This window comes from Neodiprion pinetum, chromosome 5 (assembly GCF_021155775.2).
Source record: "Neodiprion pinetum isolate iyNeoPine1 chromosome 5, iyNeoPine1.2, whole genome shotgun sequence".
Taxonomy (NCBI): Eukaryota; Metazoa; Arthropoda; class Insecta; order Hymenoptera; family Diprionidae; genus Neodiprion; species Neodiprion pinetum.
In genome coordinates, this window is record NC_060236.1 from 6,207,023 (window position 1) to 6,233,628 (window position 26,606).

The 26,606-nt window shown below is 38.7% G+C and overlaps 2 protein-coding genes and 1 long non-coding RNA gene across 5 annotated transcripts in view; 1 reads left to right on the top strand and 2 right to left on the bottom strand.

The window, feature by feature from the left end:
* Window positions 1–492: 492 nt before the first annotated feature.
* LOC124218811 (uncharacterized) lies at window positions 493–2,222 on the bottom strand. Its single transcript, XR_006883184.2, has 3 exons — window positions 1,712–2,222; window positions 1,299–1,440; window positions 493–1,032 (listed from the first exon to the last, which is right to left on the bottom strand). It is a non-coding gene; the product is annotated as an uncharacterized lncRNA (long non-coding RNA).
* Window positions 2,223–4,374: 2,152 nt separating this feature from the next.
* Window positions 4,375–25,210, bottom strand: LOC124220111 (protein shisa-5). Of its 2 annotated transcripts, none has more exons than XM_046628574.2 (5): window positions 25,056–25,210; window positions 9,371–9,530; window positions 9,005–9,135; window positions 5,733–5,849; window positions 4,375–5,598 (listed from the first exon to the last, which is right to left on the bottom strand). In XM_046628574.2, the coding sequence occupies exons 2-5, from the start codon at window positions 9,526–9,528 to the stop codon at window positions 5,510–5,512; spliced, it is 495 nt and encodes a 164-aa protein (XP_046484530.1). In that variant the 5' UTR covers window positions 9,529–9,530; window positions 25,056–25,210; the 3' UTR covers window positions 4,375–5,509. The 2 variants fall into 2 exon arrangements, with proteins under 2 accessions (XP_046484530.1, XP_046484528.1); XM_046628572.2 differs by lacking the exon at window positions 25,056–25,210 and adding an exon at window positions 11,197–11,451.
* LOC124220108 (uncharacterized) overlaps window positions 15,124–26,606 on the top strand; it is a 35,653-nt gene continuing 24,170 nt past the window's right edge. Inside the window, exon 1 of one of the 2 annotated variants that reach the window (XM_046628569.2) lies at window positions 15,124–15,557. The gene's annotated coding sequence lies outside the window, so the exon portion shown is untranslated. Of the gene's footprint in view, window positions 15,558–24,427; window positions 24,480–26,606 lie in introns of those variants that run through there. The other variant, XM_069135927.1, reaches the window with a different exon arrangement.

The window sequence follows — 26,606 nt, forward strand, 5'->3', positions numbered from 1 at the left end:
TTCGCCAAAAATACAAAGGGGTTAACCTTCCTTTTTTTTTGACCGAAAAATCTTCCGTCTCAGAATTGATTTGTATGACCCTTATTCGACCAATTGGACCCCCAGGAACTCAGAAAACGCAGCGAAAAGAGCGTGGGACCAACAGGAGAGAAATGGCGAGCGAAAAAGCACCAGCTGAAAAATGTCGAAAACACAGGTTCTCGTTTTTTGGCTGTAACTTTTGATCCGTTGATCGCAGCCTATTGGGACTGCGCCCAATCGATTTCTCTCGCAAAATTACGTCGGACTAGTGCCAGAAAGAATTTATTCCAGCACTTTTCAAAATCGCGAAAATTTTCGCCAAAAATACAAACCTTCCTTTTTTTTTGACCGAAAAATCTTTCGTCTCAGAATTGATTTGTATGACCCTTTCCCGACCAATTGGACCCCCAGGAACTCAGAAAACGCAGCGAAAAGAGCGTGGGAACAACAGGAGAGAAATGGCGAGCGATATTCATGATTTATTTATTATTAATACATGATGCATACTATAAATTTTATAATTTTCTAGGAAACGTACTAGATTATTTACAATAATCGGCTATAATATGACAATAACAGAATTGTTTGTTTCGATATGGGATTCAATTTGACATGCAGTCTATATATTTCATAACATCAATATTCAGAATTAGGAGTAGGAATAGGAGTGGGATCAGGAGTAGGAGTAGGAGTAGGATCAGAAGTAGGAGTAGGAGTAGGAGTTAGAGTAGGAGTAGTAGTAGATGAAGAAGTTGGAGTAGTGGAAGTTGGAGTAGGAGTTGGAGTTAACGTAGAAGTAGGAGCAGTTTGCCCCCATCACCACCCCATCACTCCACTACCCCAACACCCCAACAACCCATGACTACACCACCCCAACACCTCACCACCATCGCACTACCTTCAATCACCTTTGACGACCCCCGTCCTTCTCGTCGCCCTCGATCAGCCGCAAACACTTCTTACCGCCTCCGACCACCTCCAGCGACCACCGCGGACCACCTCGGGTTATACCTTGAATAGTAATAAATATTTTCAGTATAAGAACATGTTAAAAATATTGTGTGAGGATTTATATAATTATTTATTAAATTAATAAAATAATAAATTTTATCAGCGCATTTATAGCTACTGAATTTGTGCTTGCACGAAGAAAAATTCAAATGATTTATTGTAAACATGACAAGTTTAAAAAATTTCAGATAAAATATAATCAACCTGGCCACCAAGTATTATAAAAATGTTTTAAAAATAAAATATCAGAAAAATAAAAAACTCACCATGCATAAATCCTCGTCCTTCTCCTCCTTGTCTTCCTCCTTGTCCCGCACAATCACCCACAACCACCTCTAACCACCTTCGACCATCTCCAACCACCGATAACCACCTCCAACGACCACAGCTAACCACCTCGGGTTATACCTTGAATATTAATAAATATATCTAGTATTAGAACGCATCAAATATATTGCGTAAGGATAATTGTAATTTTTGTATTGACACATTCCACCAAGAAGATTATGAGAAAATTATAAATAGTGATAGAATTTGTACTAGCGCATTGATAGCCACTGAATTTGGGCATGCGCAAAAAATGAATTAAATAAATAATTGTAAACGTGACAAGTTCAAAAAATTTGAGATAAAATATAATTACTATTGACATTAAATGTTATAAAAGTGTTCTACTCACCGCGCACAAATCCTCGTTCGCCTCGATCACCCGCAACCACCTTCAACCACCGCTGACCAGAAACTACGGAGCGCTTGTCCTGAAAGTCGAGTTTCACCAGGTAGCGGACCTAGAGCGCAGAAACTACGGAGCGCTTGTCCAGGAAGATGAATTTCACCAGGTAGCGTACCCGGAGTCAAGGAACCACGGAGCGCTAGTCCTGGAAGTCGAGTTTCACCGGGTAGCGGACCTGGAGCATAGAAACTACTGAGCGCTTTTCCTGGAAGTTAAGGTTCACCAGGTAGTGGACCTTAAGCGCAGAAACCACGGAGCGCTTGTCCTGAAAGTCGAGTTTCACCAGGTAGCGGACCTAGAGCGCAGAAACTACGGAGCGCTTGTTCAGGAAGACGAGTTTCACCAGGTAGCGTACCCGGAGTCAAGGAACCACGGAGCGCTAGTCCTGGAAGTTGATTTTCACCAGGTAGTGGACCTGGAGCGCAGAAACCACGAAGCGCTTGTCCTGGAAGTCGATTTTCACGAGGCAGCGGTCCTGGAGCGCAGAAACTACGGAGCGCTTGTCCTGGGAGTCGAGTTTCACCGGGTAGCGGACCTGGAGCATAGAAACTACTGAGCGCTTGTCCTGGAAGTTAAGGTTCACCAGGTAGTGGACCTTAAGCGCAGAAACCACGGAGCGCTTGTCCTGAAAGTCGAGTTTCACCGGGTAGCGGGCCTAGAGCACAGAAACTGAGGAGCGCTTGTCCTGGGAATCGAGTTTCACCAGGAAGCGGACCCGGAGCGCAGGATCCAGGAGGAAGAGAACCCGGTACTCGAAATCTGCGGAGCGCGATTCTCATCCGTCCGCTCTACTGCGCGGTTGTTTCCAGACTGAGGAATTCGGCTAGCTGATTACTATAGACCGATGACGTCAAGAGAAAAAAAAATTTGGGTGACGTCCTTTTCGAACAGCCGAATATCCGACATCCAAACTTAGGTTTCGAACTCTAATACTATGCATGATGTATGATGATTTTAGCTTTCACATTTCAGACAAGTAATACGCACTTTATCTTTTCTGCCGATTCCAGACTCAAGCGGCTAGGCCCTTATATGGTCAGCCTTTGACTAAAGACATATTTCACATTTAACGGGTCAGCTAATAACGCTGCCGTTTTGCGAAACTTGGATGTTAAAAATTTTTGGTCGTAATCTTCAAACGTGTGTTAAAATACACTCGAAGTTTTATGAAGCTTCATATAGTTTTTTTATTCTATGTAACCTTTAATAAAATGATACAAAGATTAATATTCACCGCATTTTTTTTTCTGTTCCACCTTAACTGTTGGTCGTGTGGTGTTCTAGATCTTTTTTACGCACTCTTGGAGGTGTAATTAGTCTGAACCGGATCGTACAAATAGATTCTGAGACAAAACTTATTACCTGAAAGAAAAGGCCCTGAAAAGAAACTGAATAATACTAGGATCCATTTTTTTTTCTTTTTTAACTAAATGTGAGTCATGGGAGTGAGGAAGAGAGAGTAAAGCAGGTATACGGTCATTGTAGAAACACCCGCATTCGCACGAGGGAGAAGAAAAACTGCCGAAACCCTTGTCCGGGTGTTGCCCGAATTTCTTGATGCACTATATCGACACAATTTTGTGAGAGTAGAGATGTATGTATCAGTGTCCCATATTTAGGGTATTGAGGAATAGTTTTCAAATGAAAAAAATCAGATTTCGAGGGAGTGCAATTTGTTATGATTGCATAGTATCATGACGTGAATTTTTCCTCAGATAGTAGCTCTAATGACCAGCAAAACCTCGCAGTTACACATTGTTATGAACATCATAACATTTGTAATAAAATATATACTGAGATCGTGTCCGAAACTCGTGTATTTCAAACGGGGAAATCTGCACTGTTGTCAGCGCCGCTTAGATTTGATATAAAAATCTGAAACAGCTAAGCAATAGTTTTTCACTTTTTTGAAATCGATTCACCCTAAATATGGGACACCTTAATATGTATATATGAATTACATGTATATGTATTAACATCTGGTTATTACTGTTTTATAAAAGAAATATCGTAATTGTATCTACCATTTCGCCATTCAAAACTGATGATCATTTTCCCGACCATTTATAGAGAAATATGGACTATACGCTATGTAAGTATATATTCTTGTAATATCTAGAGGATCGAGTCGAATGAGAAGACCAACCCACACGATAACATCATTCTGCAGTAAACCGCAAAAGTACCGATAATTTGTACGATTTCAATTATTGAACCCACGATTTTCCATTTCGCGTTCTATTTCAGGGACAAGTTCAAAACATTGAATCGTCACTAGTATGAACTTATTTTCGTGTACTTGGACGACAGAACCTGCGAATCAGGACAAAAAGAAATAGTGTAGAATTAAAAATCCATCTCGCATATCTGAAGTCGTATCATTTTCAATTAATCGGTTACTTATAGTTTCAACTTTCAATAAAAACGCTCTAGGCAAAAGCCATTCGATTCTAAAAACAACTGGTTTTAGCAGATTCGAAGCTAACTACGCACTGGAACGTGGAGCTTCTCAATTTATTATGCTTACATTTGTCTGTCCCTAGTAGATTAAATCACTAAAGTTTAAACCGATTTCTAAGTGGTACGTGTGAATAATTAACAAGGTATAATTTCCGTCCAAAATATAAAGATATTTAATTGCAAACAATTTAAAAGTTCATACATCATTATCGGGCTCACTTACATTAATTCGCTATTATGAGCCCGTAAATTGCGAGAATTCTTCATTCCCCGTAATTATTATTGATAAGTGGTAAAAATGTGGGGTCACTCAATATTACGTAGATATACCTTATTTCTAAAAATATGCTTACATGTTTGATTCATCTACACATTCCATAGAAGTGTTCGCTGTGCGGAAATAGAGCTACGGATTAATTAATCTAACGAGAAGAAGAAGAGCATGATACTTCTCCTATCTCATCATCACACCAGGTGAGATATGCAATTGATAATTTCCATCCGATAAAAAAACTTGATTGTTCAACTCGCGTCTTTTCCAACTTAAAATGTAGAATAGAAATATAAGAGATTAGTGGCGGTATTAGTATTCGGAACTTCATACAAAATTCGGCCGCAATTATCTTACTTCTATCTCAATATTGCATAACTAACGTATAAGGGTCAATCTTGAAAACAAGGCATGATCACTCTCACTACCTTTCACGGAATGAAATTTTACAATTAGTCCTGACTTTGAATAATATTACATACTAATAACGCGGTAATCACGTGTAAATCGGCCATCACAGCTATTCTGTATAATATGTAATAGGAGACTCTTGTAGTAAGATCGAAGACAAATATCAATGAAATACTGAACATAAATCTACAAGACTTGTAACGTAACGTCGCGCGTCGGCCGAAATCTTGCCGATAGCGTTACACACGATTATAAAAACAACAAACGGTGTAATGTGCGTGGTGACATAAATATGTAACGAAAAAAACAAAAGAAAAAAAATTGAAAAACAAACTTTGATCTTTATATCACTAGCAAACATCACACTTCTCTCGGACAGAAATTCCACAGTAATTATTCACACCGCAATGATCCCTAAAATCAAGAGATCCTCGCGACATGGATTTACGGTATATAAATATATACTTGGATGGATTACGTTCAAGTTTTAAATTGTAAGGCGCATATATGTACGTACGTTCTCAAACAAGAACGCCCAATTCCTTATCAATATAAAGGTTCACCCTCGGTCACCGAGCGACACGTGCATTTGATTTCACTTTTCACTGGACGTAGCTTGGATTGTAGGGCGCTTGTTTGGTGTTATCTTCTCTGGTGTACTGAGGAGGAGGAACTGGATGCTGCGGCATAGCTGAGTGAAAATAAACGGTTTTTATCAAATGGATACTCGCATTTTACATATCTTTACCATGAAACTTAATCGACAACTTCAGTAATAGAATCAATTTTCACTAAACACTGACAAATGGTATTAATCCAAGTTACCTGATACGGCATTCGCATAAATTGGCGGCTGAATTTGTTGTATTTGATGAACTGTGTAGCCAGAATTTGAGGGAGGTGTCTGGATAACGTGAATACCCGTAACAGGTGTTTGCATGCCTGAAAAATTGATTTGAAAAATCAAAATTCCATCGTCTCGTGTCCGGGACGCGAGTTATTTTCGTTTCAACTGGTGAATTATGAGGAATACCCGATCAGTCAAAGTTTACAAGAGAAAACGTACAAAACATTGTCTCCTATGTACTATACTGTACTTACAAGCTTATATGCAAATCTTGAGGCAATTTTACAGCGTAAGATTCCAATAACAATATTGTTGATCATTTTGCTTCGCGCGCATTATTACAGGTACGGCGATATTACGTCATAAACGTTCATCGTATTTCCAGGTACTTCGTGTCCGTTATCATTAAAAAACTGATAATTCAAGACCGAATTTTTTTTATGAGTAACTGCTTTGAGATAATAGCAATATGAAGAAGAAAAAAAAAAGTGAGAAATGCGATGACAAAGTTCTTATCAGACGTTGGAGAAATAATCTATATTTTTTATTCATACAAAAGGTGCAATCAGAAATAATATATGTGCATAAAGTTTTGTACAGAGATTCAAATGAACGCTGCTAAATTTTGTACAAGTGGTGAAAGAATGTGATACATAAATCACTTTCACAGTCGTCATATTTTACTAATTATAGTATCAAATTGGAAATGAAATTCGTACTTAAAGAGGATCAGGAAAATTAACATGTGCCAATTACGCATTTTATTAGATTTTCATTTCGTTACGAATATTTATTAAGCACGTATATATTTATAAATAGTATATAATAGTTTTACACACAATATTTCTGGAAGCATCTGAGGTAACACAGAGTGATTATTATTCCCTTATCTTCCACTTGCGGTGTTACAACCACAAACTTAATATACCGTTCATGAGCAAGCATACTACTTTTAGGTAACTAGAAAAAATAGATATATAAAAATATAGGTATATGTGTCATATCGTTAGACTTGTAAATGATTTAGGAATCTTGAACAGGAAATTAAACTTCTCGTACATACCGCGTATCATCTTGTAACAGGGGTACCCGTACAATCATATATCACGTATGTCATTTACAGTATATGTTGGTTCTTTTCAATGAACCGAAGCAATAATAGAAATATAAGCTGTATTACATATAACGTGACAATATAAAAGATTTGTCATTTACTGTATAGTTCTTAGTGCAAAACATTTTTTTGCTCGATAAATACAGATATCGCCACATTTTTCACGTCGCATAGCATCGATACAAAAAGCAGTAGCTATTTCACATTCATCAAATTATTCCTAACCGCAACTAGCGAATTTCCTTAATGTTGTAAATCACTTACTTACACAGAGAGAATAAATGAGCAGATATGACTCAATATTGCAAGAAAAAAAGAACACATCGGATTTTTTGGTGATATATACTTAGCAAGATGTAGAATTTACTGTAGAAGCAGTGAAAACTACTGCCTGCAGACTAAAATCTGCTGTATTTATAATAAAAAATATAGTTGACATGAGTATTTTTTATCAAAAACCTTGATGTGTATTTCTTTATTTGCAGTTTTGAGTAAATTCTGATCTTTTTCTCCTGTTCGTAAACTTGAGTCGAAAATTTTTTTTGGTTCCTGCAGTCAATAATGCGCAAGCAGAAGTAGGAATTAAGGTAAAAATTTAGCTGAATTATTATTAATAATGAACCGAACTGGTCTGTGGTATTATTGAGGATATTCTAGGGACAACATTAAGCAAAATGATTGATGTTATTGTTGATATTGTGCACGTAACAAAGCATTCGTGAGACTCTTGATATGCCGGTTAGGATGACTGAAATGGTGTGATTTTTTTTTCTAGTCGTAAAGCAGGCTGAACAGAAATGAATAAAGCCACACCCTACAAGACCAACACGTTGACAAACATGTTTTGTGCGCTAAAGATTCCTAGACTTGTTCTAAATCCTGTACAATCCAAGTCTCCTTATAATAAATGACATGATCATATCAATGTGATACAAAAAATGCCAGCAGCAGCCATGTAGTTTTATAGAGTATGTAAATGTAATCACATAAAGAATGTTACAAAGAATTTGATTTCGTAATAACATCTGCCGCTATGATAAAATATATTTCGGCGATCACGTAAAAATTATCACATCAAAGTTATCAGCTACTAATTAAATGTAATGCCAAACTCAAATTCAAACAGCATATTTGAATGATTGTGTAGGCATAACATCAGAACAATGTCTAAACTCAGAATTTCTCGACTCCAGGCCGAAACGCACGCAAAACTAATAATTCCTATGTAAATTTCAACACCTTACAACATGCAAGTAGTATTCTCCTACAAATAACAAACCGTAAATAAATTTTTACTTCTATTAGAGTTGGAATACTGCACGTAAGCGTAGAATAATATGATCTTCGATTCATGAAGAAAATACAGTTAATTAATATTATATAGTACGCATTTTTTTGTGATTATATTTAAATTGATTAATAAAAAAAAGTCAACTTCGAGTAATACTTATATGTAGAAAATGATTCCGTTTGTTTTGAAATTAAAAATCATTTCAGGATGCGTCGAGTGGTTTCATTCAGGCAATGGGTCCTGAAAAAAAACATGCATGAGATTCTCTTGAAGTTTCACTCAAACGATGCAGGTCTGGAAGAGTTAGTACACAGTTAGTATGTTAGGTATGAATCCATTCACTCGCCGCAGACTTACCCCTAACATTAGGCAGACAAAGAAATTAATCCTCAGAATCAGTTTTCGAAAGAGTATAATTATATGCTTATAGTAGGAACTGATATGGACGTTCTGTCTCATCCTCATTCTCATCCTGTATTGTAAAACTTACCGCACTAAGCAAATGAATAAAATGTTGCGTTTGTTGGGCAAAGATATATACAAAACATTTTGAGGGAAAACCAATAACGTCATGCCTAGGATCAGTGGTTATAGTTTTATAAAAAAAACATCTGACCAAACTGTGGAATGTCTGTAGAGTAGAGTATATGATAATTAAGATCATTTTCTTTTTTTATATGTGAGAGAAATCGAATAAAATAATCGAGGAATGTTTCGATGGATAAATAAGCAGTGAGCAGAATCATTTGTGACATTTTTTTCATAACGATATTCGCTTGCATAATATTTATGTGATAAATGGTAGACTGCAGAAAGCTTATTCTGAGTTTATACTGGTCCCTTACTGCTATAGATGGTTCCACGGTGACGTCGTCGGTACCATGGACAACAGGCGCAGCAAAGGCAGGAAATACAGAAGACAATCAGAGAGATAATAACGACCACAGCGATAACAACAGGAACGATTATGCCCAGTCTGAAAACACAATTTTTTATTATACTCGTCATTACATGATCGTATTGTTAATTCACTATTAGAAATATTGACCTTTAATTATAGCTATTCATTTATCAATGACATAAGTCCTAAATAGTTTGGTTTTATGAAAACAGTTTTTAATTGTAATCTCGATCATTGAGGTATAGGTAATACATAAATTGAGCATATTTTGATCGATGAAAATAGTAAAAATTGTTTTTTTTTTTATTACCCAGTTCTCATTGTGAACTCCGCCCAATCGCAGCAGTAAACAGTACCATCGACTCTGGGGCAACAATAGCTGTTTTCGCTCGGATCAATAAGTGGTCTCGGACAGGAATTCACGAATTTGTCGATAAAATTGTCACTGGTTCCTAAAGTACAGTCCATACCTGTATGAAATAGATAGAAAAATATTAGTCACTTCAATATTTCGCATATAAATAATTTCACATGAAAAAATAAAGGATCATTTCGAGGCCAAACTTTTCATGTTTGCGATACGGAGCAGAAAAAAACCTGAAAATTTTACAGGATTCGTATGCTTTTTGGAAGCCGAAATTCCCTGACTTTTCCAGGTGTTACAGGCTGAAAATAGGATTTTTTTCAGTAACCTTCCAAGAAATATGCCGCTGATTCATGACAATTTTTTTGCTTATTAATACTAATACCTTCAATATTACCTAGTAATTAATTTACTCTCCGACTACTAATTTACAAACAACAGCCAGCGATTTTCAGTAAAAAAAAAAAAAAACGAAAGGAGGTTTGATATCAAGTAATGTAGGTATAAGAACAAGTTTGTTCCTTCAAGAAACTTAAAATTCCAGTCTTATTTTCAAAATTCCCTGACTTTTCCCTGCTATAAGAAATTCCCTGAGTTTTCGCGGTTTTCCCCGTGCGTACAAGCCCTGTTTTATCGCAAACAAACAAGAAGCGAGTTTGAGGGAGTGCGTGTAAATGCGGAACGAAGTATTCACAAGGAGATAAGAAATCCAAACCTTACCACACGAATGGACGGAAGCTAAAAGAACGCTGGTTGTCAAATGTAGATATAATTCAGTTATACCGAATCAAAGCTTGAAGTTTTATGAGAATATTTATTAGCAATTCAAAATCGCTGAAAAATGAGTGATCGAAGTAGCAGTGATGAATCATGACGAATCTTCTTAATATGTAATAAGTGAATTTGGAGCATAAGATAAAACAGGTGTCATTATTTGTCGTAAAAGATGGCAACAAATCATTTTCTAGACACGATTATTGATATCTACGTGTCGGGAGGAGTTTGATTCATCTCGTCTTTACGTACGTCGTAAAATTAATCATCTGTACATAGAAACAGAGCGAGTATATATGTATAGATATATATCTCCACGACTTAAGTCTACGAAGTGTACTCATGATACCATGATACGCTCGTGCTACCAAGAAATCATTAAGTGGAGAACTGAGGTGGGAGTCGGGTTTCAAATAAGCAGATGTGTGTAATTCGAAAAGGCCCGAGTTCCCGGAAATTCTGAAATCAGTCTCGCAATACGGCAATCGATAAATTACGAATTATCGGAAAGACGGAGACGATGAAGCATCCCCATTGAACATCGCCGCAGGAGGGTATGGGATGGACAAAATAAAAAAAAAAAAAAAAACGTAAACAGGAATAAAAAAAGAGCCAAGAGAGAAAGAGCGAGAGAGAGAGAGAGAGAGAGAAATCAGCGTGCAACGACGTTGATGCGTCATGCGCAGTTATCTCGACGCCTCGCTTATTGTTAAGCAGGCGACACAGACGCTAAAACAGGACTCGACCTGTGTGCGTGAGGATGTTGCCAACCAGTTTCAAACTCTGCGTCGCGTTCCAGCGGATTCGCTTGACCAGGATAAACGAGAAGTCGGAACGGCCGATTCGATTGTTCGTTACGTAAATGAACGATCCTTGAAACCGGACACGCTTCGAGAGTGTGTCACGGTTAGTCCTGACTCAAATCGGGTAGGAAACGAAACGAATCGAAGCGTCGGCCGGTCGCCGATATATCGGTACTTTGACGGATATTGACTCACCGTAGGCAACGCTGACCAGACAGATCACAACGACGATGGAAACCGCGAAACGAGCCATTTTGCGTGTTTTATTATTCTACTGTCACTTTTTAACGGACCCCGATTATCTGCGGGGTTGATAAACGCGCACCGGACGCAATGAATCGAATAGCTTTTCGTCGGACGAAACCACGACTACCTGCACAACCACTTGCGTCGAGGACAAACGTGTAACCACTGCTCTCGCACAATGGAACGAACTCTGTGCGAGCGAATTGATACCGCCAACCCGAACCTTGAACCCGATTGCCGAGCCGAAGAATCTCGGGAATACCCGAAGCTCCGCGCATGCGCGTGAAATCAAGACTAGGCGCGGCTAGGAGCGAAAATCGTACGAGCGACTTTTCATCGAAGCGGAGATGCATCCTTGCCGAATGAGGATTCGCCGAGCCTTCATTGCCGGCGGGTTTTTCGCACGCGAAGTTCACCCCTGTCGCAATCGCTGATTCGCTCACGGAATCGTTGTTTTCGTCGATGCGATTTTGCCTTAATTTACCCTCTAGGCATCGCAGTATTACGAGATTTGTCCGTTAGAGACCGCTTTCAATTTCTCCAGGCTTCGATTTCAAGGATTCCTTTGTGTTCGTTATGAATTTGAAATTTTTCTTTTTAGTTTGTTTTACTCGTAATGCTTGATAATATAATATCCTGTTATGTCGATAAATAGCAGCTTACAGAGGATTAGAATGTAATTATGAATTGAATCACGCATCTATCCTAAGAAATTTATTTTTAATCTCTTATATGTACATATATGCATATCTTACATCATATTTGCTGCGACCGCCGACAGTCATCATTTACAGGACATACGAATGTCACCAGCACTTTGTGCTAAAACTGAATCACGTCGTAGGCATGACCTATTTTCGTATTTTTCTTAACCTAAGGTGTGATAGACAATGACGTGAGAAGGAAAGAGGAGCGAAAAATAAATGAAAGGTTCAATTTTTATGATCTTCAGATATGCATATTCACGCCTGCGGCAAATAATGTGTCTAACGACTTTTACTGTACATATACAATATACTATAACGTAGTATAGTGCATACATTTATTTTTAGAATCAGAAAATACTGACCACGCAAATTCCGGCATTTCGGAATTACGTCTCGAGTTAAATTGCTTTGGAACAGAGCCCAGTCAGCGAACTGTGCTGTATCAAAAAAATATAAGTCTTCCCCAACAGATAATTACACTGTCTTACATCTCCGCATATATTCATATTGTAACAAATATTTTCCTTAAGTTCGTTTGAACTTATTAGCGAATTAAAAATTATGCGATATTTAGGGGGGACCCAGGTTAGAGGGTGAAGTAATTCTTTACACCCGGTATAGTGCACTGAAAAATTGTATTACTTCTGTGACTTGCTTGGCACTCTTTATACAAGAGAGAATAAAACGGCGAGCTGAACGAAACCGCCTTTATTCAACACATGGCAATTGTCATGCAAATTGTACGCGTGTCTGAATCATTCATCTTCGCCTAGCCTCAACGTTTCTCAAACCCGCTGGTATAACGCACTCCTACTCGTAATTATACTCTAAAAGGACAGAGTACCTAATTACTATACAATTATCTGTATTCTTTTTTACTTCAATAAATTGTTATTCAATTGTAAAATGACAACTTATTTCGAACAACAATACCTTTTTAGACGTGAATTCAAAGAGTTTCGAGGCGTCGTCGGTTTGTTTGGCGATTTTTACGTACTATATCAGACACAGCCGTAACACATCATGTTACGGTTTGAAAATCGATGAAAATGCAATGTGCGTTTCTCATAGAAGTAAACGTGGAACGAAATGCTTTACTGCTGACCGGATGTAAAAGATACGGCAGTAGATGCTCGAACACGATCGTTTGAAAAACAAAGCTGGTTGTCTTGATAAGTCAAAGTGACACTTGATAATTAATATACTTTGCAGAAATTCGATTCTTTAATGAAAATCTAACACCGTCATAATATTCTTATCGCACGTAGAATAATATAAGAGTGTAACTAATTTTACTAGTTCACAAGCGAATAATTCCACCTTAAAACCAACGACGAACTCCCCTGCAACGCAAGTACCAATAACGACGCATGCAATCTAATCTCAGTGATTGATTCAGCAAAGCTACGCAAAATGGTAATAATAAAGTGACGTATATCGCTGATCATTCCGAGAATATCCGATCAACAGCGGAATAAAATTCTCCGTAAAATAATTGGCACGATTCTATATTTATTCCATCATTCAACGTCGTAGAACAAACTGCAGCTCTACGGTATATCGCACGTATGTAACTATAATGCGTTGATCCGCGTTCTGCCGTCGGATGTAATCATTATCCGTCAACGTTTAAGATCATCCAATTACGATTGTCCCGGTACAGCTGGCAGTTTATAGTGTCACGTTTCTCACTTCGTGACGTCAAAATAAGATGTAGGGTTCATTTCAGGTATCAATTACTTCTAGCATTGATAAACGGCAAAGAATTTACTCGCTTACTCGTATATCATAACAATAACGTTCACCGTGGAATCATTTCAAGATTTGTTCATAAAATTAAAGCTCTCATGCCCTAAAATATTACCCAGACAACACACCTATCGCAGGGTCGTCAAAATTTACCGAGACGTTGTAAAGCGTTCTTCCTTGGAAAATTTTCCGGCATGGATCAATTGATAAAACGAAAAGATGTCTTAAAAACATCTCAACAAGTTGTTATTTTTTAATAGGCTTATTTCGTACATCACTTGGAAAAAACTGAAAGAAGTCTTCCTGAATCATAACCCCTCTTCTAGGCATCTTTTCGACGGCAGGTGATTTGCTCAGGTATTAAATTTTGTGAAATTGCCACGCTGACTCGGACTGTTAAAAGAAGCAAGCCCGGTGATGTACGCTGGTAAATTATATATATATACTGAAATCACTGTCATTTCGAATTGCTATGCGCAAACTAGTCGTTGTCACGAATTAACATTCTTCAGGGGGAAAAGTTTCGAAACTGAAATATTATCTTGGCTTCATTGGATACTCGATAATTTCATCACGACTCGAAATTGAACCTATGCGATAAGAGAATGCTTCTTTTAAGATTTTTGCGTCCAATATTTTCATCAGCAGTTTTTAACATGATGCAATGATTTTTGCATACCTATGATATAATTTGTGTAATTATTAGAAAGAATAAAAATAAACTCGTTTCAACGAATTAACGATACTGCGACCAAGATTTAAAAACGACTGCAGCGTTGAAATGTCGACAAGTTGTATCATCCACCTTGAAAATTTCCCGTATCGAGATCCGGATGCGTGCAGATAAATACGGGGTGGAAATCGCCGAATAAAACGCCTCCACAACAATCATGATTTGGGCGGTGCAATTCCATTTTACCGAATCGTATCGCACGATAGTAAAGAAGTCGATGTTCAATACCGGATAAAATTTACGAAATTATGAAAATTTGCGTAAATCGTAATAAAACAAGTCGGCAAAAACAGTTGCCCTTATTACAATCACCAAGGGTTGCGATGAATTGAAACTAAAGTTTTGAACTTTCGAATAAGACTGTTCGTCAGAATTATTTTATCATCGTCACACGCGATTTATCGGTAAAGTACGAAATTTTTTTGCACGTACCCCGGCCGTATTGAAAGCTCATTTCTAGGCTTCTGTAAAAACGACAAAAAACGAAAAAAAAAAAGAAAGAAAAAGAATCGCAATATTTTCTTCTTTCACTCCACCCTAATGCACCGTATCCATAAGTGCGTGGATCTGCGTCGCGGAGGAAAGCGCAGAGAGAGAGAGAGAGAGAGAGAGGGAGGCAGAATCCCTCGCGGAAACCCCTTAAACCTCGAGCTTGCGCGGAAGTTTGAAAGGCGCGACTGATGGCTCAGGTCGTCCGCACCGGTGTATTCGTCTGTGAGCTTTCGAAGGGGATTCACGCGGTACCCCGGCAATTTTCGTCGTCGCAGCAAGCCAGCCTGCCTCAGGACCCTTTGCCCTTTAGTAAAGTATATAGTAAAGAGAAAAGAAATCCGTCGCGAGTTCGGGGTAAAATGTGAAATAGAAAGGTTAGAGGGATCGCAGGGCCCGTTTCTCTTTTTCGTGGGTGTAGATTTTTCTCCACCGTTTGACGTATCGCGGTATATAATCAGTGTATGTGAATATCGTAAGTTGCCAAAAGGTTTGCCTAAATTATACGACCGATAAGTGCAGTTCGTGCAGAGTATCGTGATGGTTTGGAGGGGGTGAATTTTTCAACCTATAACCGCTCGTTCGTTTCGGGTTTTTCTACGAGAAGCGGCGAGCTTGAAACACCAAGTCAGGTACGATTATTATTCTAACGAAGGGAAAACGAAGGGAGGCATGAGATTTAATAAAAAGATTTCACTCCCGTCCTGTGTATAATCGATACTCGCAGGCCACCAGAACACTTAGACCGATCCATTATTCTACCTTTCAAGAACTTTGCCCGAAATTTTACCGCCTTCGTCTCGTTCTTTCACTACGGAGCTTTTCACGGAATCCCGCGGGCGTCTCGATATCCGTAGAAATGAAACCCGAATCAGAGAATTGCGTTTGGGCTGTTGTACTAAAAGGGTGCCGAGACACAACCGGTAAAATTAAAATCTGGAAGTTTTCACACGAACGCTGGACAATTGACGTAAAGGAAAATAAAAAGAGCTGATTCTCCCAACCTTTTCCACACTGAATTTAATCAATACCCATCACCGAATCTATGTACTTTTAAGTCGGAGATATGTATTTTGGTCCGTTAGTTGGTGAAACTTTTTTCATAAAAATATTGTCATTCGATACCAGCAAACAAACAGCTTCGATATACGTAGGCGTAAAATGTATACTTTGAGAAGTAGACTGACAAGGGATGAGAAGCACGTCTTACGAATTTACCCGATGAAAGGAAAGGCGGTCAGCACGCGATTCGAAATCCTCGTCGCAGACCGCGTCGTTCGTATAAAACTCGCCGACGGAATGAAACGTGAAATGGGTTTCGCGGATCGCGGAATGAAACTGTAAAATCTCCGAGACGTGAAATACGCTGCAGCAAACTCCAGCGGTAAAAGAAAAAAAAAAGCTCGAAGAACCTTGCGCAGCCTTAAAATCCCGACGATCCGCGATGCATCCCTTCAAATCGACGTATACAAATTTTCCACCCCGATTGGATATACAACGTAATCGATAACCAAGTAGGCTTGCAAATGCGAAGCTCCCCGGTGTGTAAGGTGTAACGTGTACAAACAGGCCCGAAAAAATTCACGAAAAAGAATATCCGCAATCAGGGTTCGCCGGCAATATTCACCGGTAAGCCGCTTACAAGCGTTGAAAGAAGTCGACGAGTACGATGGTAATCCAGGACACGTCTGCACCCTTATTCAGACAGGGCGTGAAATCCCTGAAATCACTCCCCGCGGTTGCTTGAACTTGCAGGCGAAGATCGCGCTTAGGAACTGTAAAGAACTGTAAACAGTGCCGCCATGTCTGAAAGCTCTGGACCAACGAATCCTTGCCGAAGGTGATTTTACTTCCAGGGACATTTGCGGAACGGAGTTTTAATGCAACGTTATTCGAGAAGCTTCGCCGCGTTTTCACCGCGTCAAATATTATACGCGTTGATACGAAAGCCCGACGGCGGTGTATCTGTGTTGTATTTCGCTTCGTTGTGCAAAGATGGAAAATGCTGAATAACCAGTAGCTCATGGATGTACAAGGCCGTAAAAGCTGCGGGATTGTCGGGGAAATTTTATCGTCTAGAAAAGTTGGCAGGGTAATGGTGGGGAGTTATATACATAAATGCATGGTACATACATGTGTATACAGGGTATATATATATATACGTATTTAGGCCGAGGCAGAACGTCTCAAGATTTGATTATTATCCTAAATTTTATCCGAGCATACTCGGAAGAACTTGAAACTTTTTCAACCTCGTTACGAAATTGCGTACATAAACATTTTCGTCAAAGAGCGAAAATTCTCGGCTTTATACGATTGTGCAAAATGTGATTTTATTTTTGTACGAGGTGCTTATTAATGCCGGTCCTCTTTCTTTTTCTTGCTTTTTTTTCCGTCGTCACCGTAAAAAAAAAAAGAAGTAAATGGCCTGATTCGAGTGGATACGGAAACCCGACGCTAAAAGCTGTGGCTTGCAAGCCGCGACGGAAAATGAGAAGACCGATATATCTCTCTGTTTTTCGTCTTTACCCGTCCCAGGTTCACACAATTCTGTAACGTAGCAAGGGGTTGACCATCCCCTGTTTCATTTTATATGGCAAAGAGCCAAGATTGAAATACGTTAGGAAAAACAACAAGAAGTACAACAGCTCCGGATATCGAAGGGTCGAAACTTGGATCACGGAACGCACTTTGATCCCTTACTTGTCTGTACAATAATTCAACGAGAGAATTTTATATTCTCCTATCTCGGCTATCAGCGATCGGTAAAGTTGCCTGAAAAAACACGGACAAATGACTGTAATTTAACGCGGTTCTTTGAAAGCGAACCTTTTCTGTGCCCCGCGATACATAAATTGCAATTCCCTCAGTATTTAATACTCGGTTATATTATACCCATTAACGTTACAAACTGGATGTTTCGAGGCTTCCTCTCTGTAATTTTGTTCATTTTCTCGCCAGACCGTCGAAGCTCACCGCCTGCATATTCACACAACCGCATTATATTTAGACCTCGAATCGGTACCGAGTCTGTGCGTTCAAGGGTTTCAGAAAAGGCAAACTCGCTCTCGATTAACTCGTCTGAGGTTCACCGTACCCGCCAGGCCGCCACCATAATACAATATACCTATACTGTGTCTTGGTGCTGCAATATCAGCTCTGATGTGGAATCTGGGGAATTTGGAACGGCGAGAAAACGAATTCTTCTTCCCGTCGAGGAAGAGGGGACTTCATATCAATCGACTGTCTGGAATGAAGGCTTTATTACAAACGTTCGTACCGTCCGAACCGCAAATTGTTTCTGAAAAATTTATCGTTATCTAAAATGGTGGAAACGCGCGCGTATTACGCTTGTTCTAATTATGCTTTTCATTTTTTCATCTTCGTCTTAATTCAACGACGAAATCTTTCCTACTGAAATATGGTGATAATGTTGTGGTCGATTTCAAGATGAAAAATCAACACGCAAGGTGCAGAATAAACTAATAACTTATACTTTCAACCGGGGTATAAGCAATTTCGACGTAACGGCGCCGCGACATTTATCCATATTTCACGGGGCGAAATCACAAATCAGCGTTTCAAAGCCGAAACCTAGCAATCCAGAAACCCAGCGATAACACAAACCGCGTTATTCTCGCCCCAGTATCCACACAATAATTCAGGGAATATTGGCCGAGAAATTATTCACACGAATGATTGTAAGCCTGCGTCATGATAGAAAGTCGGATAGACAGATTGCGATAATATTTCCCCTTGTGTATAATTCTAGGTATTCGATTTGATTCGATGTAATATGTGCCGTGAATCCCATATGTATTAGGGTGTTTCGGAAATTAAAAAAATTTACGATTTTCCACCGTGGCACCCTTAAAATAAAGAGTCTGTGAAAAGACGAGCGTTCTACGTTACGTGGAAAATCGCGCTCATTTGATTTTTCAAATTTTTTTTAATCTGTGACGAAACTTAGTCTTAGCATTTAAATTATTATTTCTTTCCTGACATTTATATTCAACCCAAAGATCACCACCCCTAAAAGTAACGATATATCATCCGGGAATCTTGTTCTCCTAAATGAAAAGTTCATATTAAATTATAACTATTTTATGAGATTCAATTAATAAGGAAAAAGTCGTCAAGCATCGACCCGAAGACTTAATATTACAAGTCTGGTTCTTCTTTCTGACGTAAATTGATATTATGATTGACGTAAGTAAGAAAAACCGTTTTTACTCGCGGTACTTTATAAGTTCAAAAAAAAATTTTAAAAAGCGAAAAATCAACCTCCACGTAACGTAGAACGCTCATCTTTTTATCGAATCTTTCTTTGAATCTAAACAAACTTTTTAGGAAGTGTCGCAAATTATTTTTTTCTTAAACACCGTTTCTGACAAATTTTTCGGCCGAATATCGTTGTTGTAAAACTGTTTTATCCAGGTATACAAACTAAACAACGATGATCCTGAAACGTTTAAACAGTGATAAAGACGTAAAAGAAATGAACAAATAAATTGTAAAAAATAACCATTGAACGCGCGGACGAAAATCAACGTTTGACTTTGGTAATTTATAAAGTTCGGCTTCGGGCGGTCAAGTTTATACATTATACCATGCGTGTTTGCATTCAGAGTGATATCGTCGCGCGGATTGCGTGCAAGTTTGCCAATCCGCGAACAGAAAATTGTTCGCTCGGTTATTACCGCGCTGTTGTTCGTCAGCAGCCTCGGAGACGCGATTGCTAACCGTTTGGTATGCACGTAGAGATTCGAATATGTATTTATTTGTTCAACAAGCCCTGGTATTTCTCGCGTGACGCGTAGGCTAACCCTGGGGAAAAACGCGTGTCACTGTGTATAACGCCTCTGTGTGTATTTGCATGCGTGTATGCACGATTGGATTCGCGAACGGTCGCTCTTCCGCCAAAAGAGCTCGAATAATCCTTGATGAGCACCGTGTTTAAAATGATTTGTCAGATGTTTATTACAGACGTTGCCTCGTGTTTAGAAAATTCTTCGGTCTGTAGGTACAACATCGTTTTGGCTTGCTTTCTCAACACGATTTTTCGTTTCTTGTTTATTCGCGTGTCAGTTGGATCGAAGGTGTTTGAAACGATTAATTTCGCGTGAATGATGTGAATGATTTGGACAATTTAACAAGAATTCAAAAATTTCGAATGATTTTTCACCCCAATTTTCAACTGATGTGATCGATTATCGTACTGTTATTTTCTTCCAACGTTGCGCAACGAATGTTTGTAAAGAAAAAAATATTACTTTCGCTTCGAATGCGCAAATCATCCTTCCTCAATTACCATCGGTTGCATTTCTTTTCCCAAGAATAGCTCTGCGGTATGAAGAATAAAAAAACTTATCTAGACAAGAAGAAAATAAAGCGAGAGGTGTACGGATTCTTTTTATATCGCCTCCGAATGAATGAGAGAGAACATACGAATGCTTATCGGAATTCCGCGTATAGCGCAATTTACGCGGTACTTGAGATAAATCAGAGAAAGAGAAAAGGAGAGAGAGAGAGAGAAAAAGAAATGAGTCTTCTAAGCGCCGTCTCAATCTTGAGTAAAAATACGAAAGAGAAACCTGAACGTTTCGCGTAAGAATGATCGTACGTTATAAGCTATATTAATTTTTTTCGATCATTCTTCATATCTTTGCCGAGCATTTAAGCCTCGGGAAAACGGCGTGTGTAAGTAACCGAAATATATCAACTAGGAAAGAACGAAGTTTTTGTTGGACGGTTCTATAAATTTTCTATCCGACGCCATCCTCTCCCTCTCTCTCTCTCTCTCTCTGACGAATGGTACACGTTAACCACTCGGCAGTTGTCGTGAAATTTTATTGCCCAATTTAGAATCGGATCGAGTTGTGACAGGGTCAGGAGATCATTCGGTAACCATGACGGCTCTCGTTGCCTTTGCCAACTTATCGTTGACCGGCGTTATTCCATCGAGTATTATATATCCTGCAACGATATTCGTACCATTCGACCACCCGACTTTGCACGCACTTCAAATTACGAAACTAATTCCCGTATTCCATTCCTATCGACGTTGCCAATTTACCCCCCATTTTTCATAACTGCATTCGTATTTTCAACGAAAGATAAATTCGTTCGATACGCGAAAAATGTACAAGCCGCGTTGATCCTACCAGTTATATTCTAGTGTCTGTTTTATTTGTTGAATAAAAAAAAAAAAAAAGCGAATGCGGGAGGATTTGTTCAGTGAACAATAATAACGTATCCATATAACCGTGCAGCGGACGAACCCCTGACCCCGGAAAGTAGTTGAGCCTGTTGAGTCGACCGTTGTATGCACGCGTGTATAATCTTTGTATACGTACGGTTCACGAATTTGGAACACAGAGGTATAGTTAGGCTGACGAAACGTTAATTGAGACGACGCGGCGTGATTAATTGTCTGCTTTATTGCAGTCTATGTGCGCGAGTACGATACTCGAGGTTCGCGAATTAGTATCATCCGACGAGAACGAGCAATTGAATTCCAACTCCGCGTTACGCGTATTAAACGTAAATGCAACAAATTTATTATCAAACTTTAACGATGAAATTGGGAAATTTTAGACCGTAATAACAATTTTTCCGAACGATTCGGACGATTCGACAGAAAAAAAATTTTACCTCGTACGCTGAACGGTGGTTTTTTTTTTTTCTTTTTTTTTATCTCTTTTACTTTCGCAGAACGAAGAGGGTTGAAAAATGCGCCAATTTTTCGGGCATCGTACGTGTTGGTTAATTTTTCTTTTCATTTTTTTTTTTTTCTTTCCTTCCAAATTTACATCTACAAATTGTAGGATACGAATGAAATGATGAAAACGATGTTACGCGAGGCTGAACGAAAATGAAAAGTAAATGCAACGGAGACGTGTGTATGTGTGTGTATGGATGTAGCTCCGTAATAATCTACATAGATATATGTATGTATAGATATTTCAGCACAAAAAAGACACGGACGAAGAATAATCAACGGAACTTTTAGAGACGAGGGGACAAAAAGCGCGGGAGTAGGCAAATATTTAAGCTTTGACTAACAAGAAACACAGCTCGTGGTGTCGGAGCAGAGTTGACCTTAACGAAATTTGCCACACTCAGAATTTGACAAACAATGAATATTAAACGGTTCCATTAATTTTCATAATTAATATATGCTGATAACATCCAAGGGTAGCTGTTGCGAAGATTCGCCCCGTCTATGAGTTGTACATCCAGACAGGAGTCTGTGTCTGTGGACTGTGTATGCGCTTAATTACCGTATACATATGCATTGAGCTTGTGCATGTACAGCTAGATATTCGCAGGCTTGAGGATAAGGGCGCGAATATATTACCGTCCACCAATTTGAATATTTTCACCCTATACACGAAGGGAAAGGATTATTATTCGAGGCGAGCGATATTCGTTTGATTCAACCAAATTCGGTAGTCAAACGCGGCGAGCATAATATTTAATTCATCAAAATACTTTTTGCATTGACTGTATTGCATTAGACTTATTCAAGCGCGGATGAAGTATCTTTCAAATGATATCACTCATAATTGTCACGACTAAAAATTTTGCAAAAAATTTTGCTCAAAACCGCGCGGTCTTTCTTTTATTTGGTAAACAAATTGGTGCAACTGATTAAACCATTTACGCCAAACAAGACCCGGTTGGATCAACAAAGTACGGCATTCGATCGATGTCAATTTTTTGTGTATACTTGTTTTATTTGACGTAGCTAATTGTTTCCGTCAACGAACATGCAACTTGGCGGAACAATACATAAACTTCAAATGAAATGATATTTAGCTGAGTCAATTTCGGAAGCGCATCGAAAGGTTCGATCGAATCAATACTTGACTAGATCGCGACAAGAAAAGCTTTCGTCGAATCAAGGAATTCGCTTGACTAAATGATTTTGACAAACTGACTGAATCGAAATTGTTAAATTGCAGTCATCGTATTTGAAACAAATAAGAGATACTAGATTGAAGCGAATGGATTCCAACAAAATCTACTTTGTTGGATCGAGAATTCTTTTCCCTCTGTGTACGAGATGAGGAGATTCATCGTACCTGCCGTTTCGTAATTCGAGTAACATAGAAATCTGCTTCGTCGCATCCTTCATCAATGCCTATGTATTCATTAAATAAACGAATTATATCACTTGGAGAACGAATATTTTTTCTGGAAATAAATAATTAATACTCTTGTTTCACTGTCGGGAGATTTCTTTCAGAATTCCTGACAACCTGGCAGCATGGAATTGCCGAAAAACTTCGAGTCCTTTCCCGAGGAGCGCCAAGGACGCAATAAAATTCTTGAGTGATCGTTAAAACTCCCGGTAATTTGTCGCTAATTTCCTTTCTTCCCCTAGTGCTCGTTTCTATCAGCGATCGGCAAAAAAAATGATCGACCTCCTGATACAGACAGTCGACATGTCCCTAATTATCACGTAAAATTCCCCGACTTATTGTCGCTGTTTGCTCATTATTAATGTTTACTTTCCATTTATTGACTGAGAAAAATTCGTTCGGATAAACTATTATTATGTACGAATTAAAGTTTCTCTAACTTCTTTTACCGAGCTGGTGTGAATGATTTTTCAAAACACACGTCGAATTGGAATCGAGTTACATGTAAGCCTGCTCTGCTTTAGAGATGCTGATTCGACAAAACTTGGTACCTTTCATTGATTGTATTATCACGTAGTTGAGATTGATCGCCGAAGATCTCTTTAAAAATACAAAAATCAAAAATATTGCGATTATAAAGAAAATATTGTACATCTAATTTTCTCTAGAAATGTGAAAATGGAAAATACTCGAATTATAAAGAAAATATTAGGTATCCACGGATCGTTCATTTTATATCTAATAGTAAGATTACTTATTTTGTTCGAAATACTATCCTCTACAACTTTACTGTAATACCTTTCTTTTGTCACGGTGGCTTCGTTAAATATATATAATTTTACAAAACTGCAACGATACTATAATTACGGTCAGCAAATAGAAATATTGATTTGACTGTTGAAAAAATCTAAAATCTATCGCACTGACTTTGTAAAAAATAATTGTCTGATTAAAATGAATTCTGCTGGATATGAAAAAAATTTGAGACGATGTAAAACGAAGCATGAATATCCAAGCTTTTGTTTGTAATTCCAATATTTTCTAGTTTTGTATTTTTAAAGAGATCTTTCTTCTTTGCGAGCGTGATAATTCGCCCAATACTCAATCTACGATCATGTCTTGACAAGATTGATAAAAGTACCTTATCGACTTTTGACGAATCAACCTTCTCAATTTGCAAACGCATAGATGCGACGGAACAGAGAATGCAAGGATGCATGAATAGAACTCTTCGGAGCAAAGCACATCTAGGCGTGAGTTATTCTTAGCCGAATTTTGACGCGGGGAAGAACGACCAAAACGCGATTTGAAACGAAGCCAGAACCGCGCAGCGCTAATACTTATGATTAGTACGGAGCGTTCGGAGCAGCGAAATTACAATTCGTTGCTAAAAAATGTAAATTAAACGTGCGTCTTATACAATCCGAAAATCCGTAGTGTGTGTAATAAAGTATTTATATCGATATAATTAAAAAGAATATCTTGGTTTTTCCTTCACCGCGATTTTCACCTCAGAAAATCACCAATTCTTCCATCTAATACTTTTAAAAGAAGCTTCTCTCACCGCAGATTAATTTCCAGACGTTTTCGGTGTTTCCGGCCGAAATTTCAATGTTTCAAAATTTCCGAACCATCGAAATTATTCCACGACGAGTTTTGTTCCATAACGCGATCCTGATCCTGCCTAACCCAGGACCGAATTGCCACTCGAGGCGACCGCCTATGTATATTTTATTATGTTTCACGGGTGATGGTAGGAAATATTCATGGTTACCGTAAGACTTGGAGATTCAATTCCGTTGAAAGGGGAGCTTCGGGTGCCGGGTATCAAGTGAATAAAGCATTTCCGTGCGTGAGTGACGCGGGTGAAAATTCGTGGACATTTATTTGGCAATTTCTGTATGATCGCGATACACTTTCCGAGTATATATCTGCATCGATATACGACACGCTTAGTATCGCGGTGATAACAAGTGTACTTACCTAAGGCGAAAGTTTTCGGAGGAGAGAGCCTAACTTTAATCCTTCATACCGGCGTCGTTCACTCCTCGATTATAATCTCCGTAGTTTCGCTTCGTTCCTTCGACTTCGACTTCTTGTTCCGACGTGGTGCAATCGGTGTTTGAACAAGCCTCGCATATTTACGGTGCTGCAAGTGCGCCGGAGCGGAAATCGGCCTGTCTGTAAATCGAGAAAACAATCAGAGCTCGCGAAATGAAATCAGACCAGATCGGCGGTTTGCAAGGCTGAGGAACCGACCTTTGGACCATTTCCTGCATTTCGGGCGGTCGGTCAACCGAGAAAAATTCAACCGTCAACCTCCAAACGATTTAGAAACGTGTCAGGCGTACAAGTTGGTGGAAAAAATTGGCACAAATTCAAAACTTATAGATTTTCAAACGAACAATGGTCGGGAGTATAAATACCGTTCCTTGTTTCAACTTCCCGTTTCTCTGTTTTTAGAGAAAAAAAATTTTCGATAGCGTCGATGAATTTTTTTCAAGCAAAGCATAAATTTACACCGGTCACGATTCTTCTTAATCGTTTTTCGTACAACGTTTTTATGATTAACTGAAAAACGGATAAAACGGGAATTCAATGTCGAACAAAACAAGCTAAACCTTGTTGAAACTGAACGAAAGATTAATCAACGTTGCCGGTATCGAAAGAAAAATACCCATGTCCAAGTACTGTAATAAGAATATATAATTTTAAAAGCAATGTCTTTTTTTCCCTCGCACGGATGTAACTTCTCGATGAAATTGATTTTTATTAACACGCATCGCAACCTTTGAACCATTGCTCCGTTATTTGTTCATTAATTCGCTTATATTGCTTCCACACAATTAATATTCCTCTCAGCTCTTGTACATAAACTCAGCTTTCAAATCTGCAAATTCGAATCAGCATTTAGACACAGAGCTTTGACTGCCCGCTTTTTTCCCTCGACTCTCGATTCGAACGAGAGTCGAGGCTGACGGGAGGCGAATATTTATCCACTCTCGACTCGGCTACTTTACTTTGTCATTTATTATTGATTCAATTTTTTCCCCAAGAAGGTCGCCTCGCTTCGCGGTCACCGGGTAACGATTGAATAATGAACTCGACAGGATACGTCGCTCAAAGAAGGAGGCACCGAAGTCGTTCTTTTTGATAGACACCCAGAAATCCATGGGGATTTAAAAGTTTCCGAAGGGTATAATCCCAGGCGTCTGCGGAATATTCCACGAGACATAGAAACTGCGTTTGAACGCAGCTCAAAGAGCCCGATGATTTGTTCGAAAGTTTACAAATGGACTTGAGGAAGAATGAATCGTTGATATGGCAAAATTGTTTGTACAATATTTAAAAATTTCACAAGCTTACAAGTACTTTCATTCGTTACTCGTGTATGGAATTTGAAAAAATTAACCAACAGCAACGAGCTTCATAATTTTTAACGATCTCGTTTCTGCGGTCGCAAATATCCGTAAAAATGTACCAAAGATCTGAAATATCGGATAAGTTCAAGGTCTTGAAACGAAACACCAAGTT

Excerpts from the sequence above, each read along its gene's own strand:
- LOC124220111 (XM_046628572.2), bottom strand. The coding sequence starts at position 11,254 with ATGGCTCGTTTCGCGGTTTCCATCGTCGTTGTGATCTGTCTGGTCAGC. Across the intron at positions 9,531-11,196 it reads TCTGGTCAGCGTTGCCTACG|GTATGGACTGTACTTTAGGA; the intron begins GTGAGTCAATAT and ends TATTTCATACAG. Across the intron at positions 5,599-5,732 it reads TTATGCGAATGCCGTATCAG|CTATGCCGCAGCATCCAGTT; the intron begins GTAACTTGGATT and ends ATTTTCACTCAG.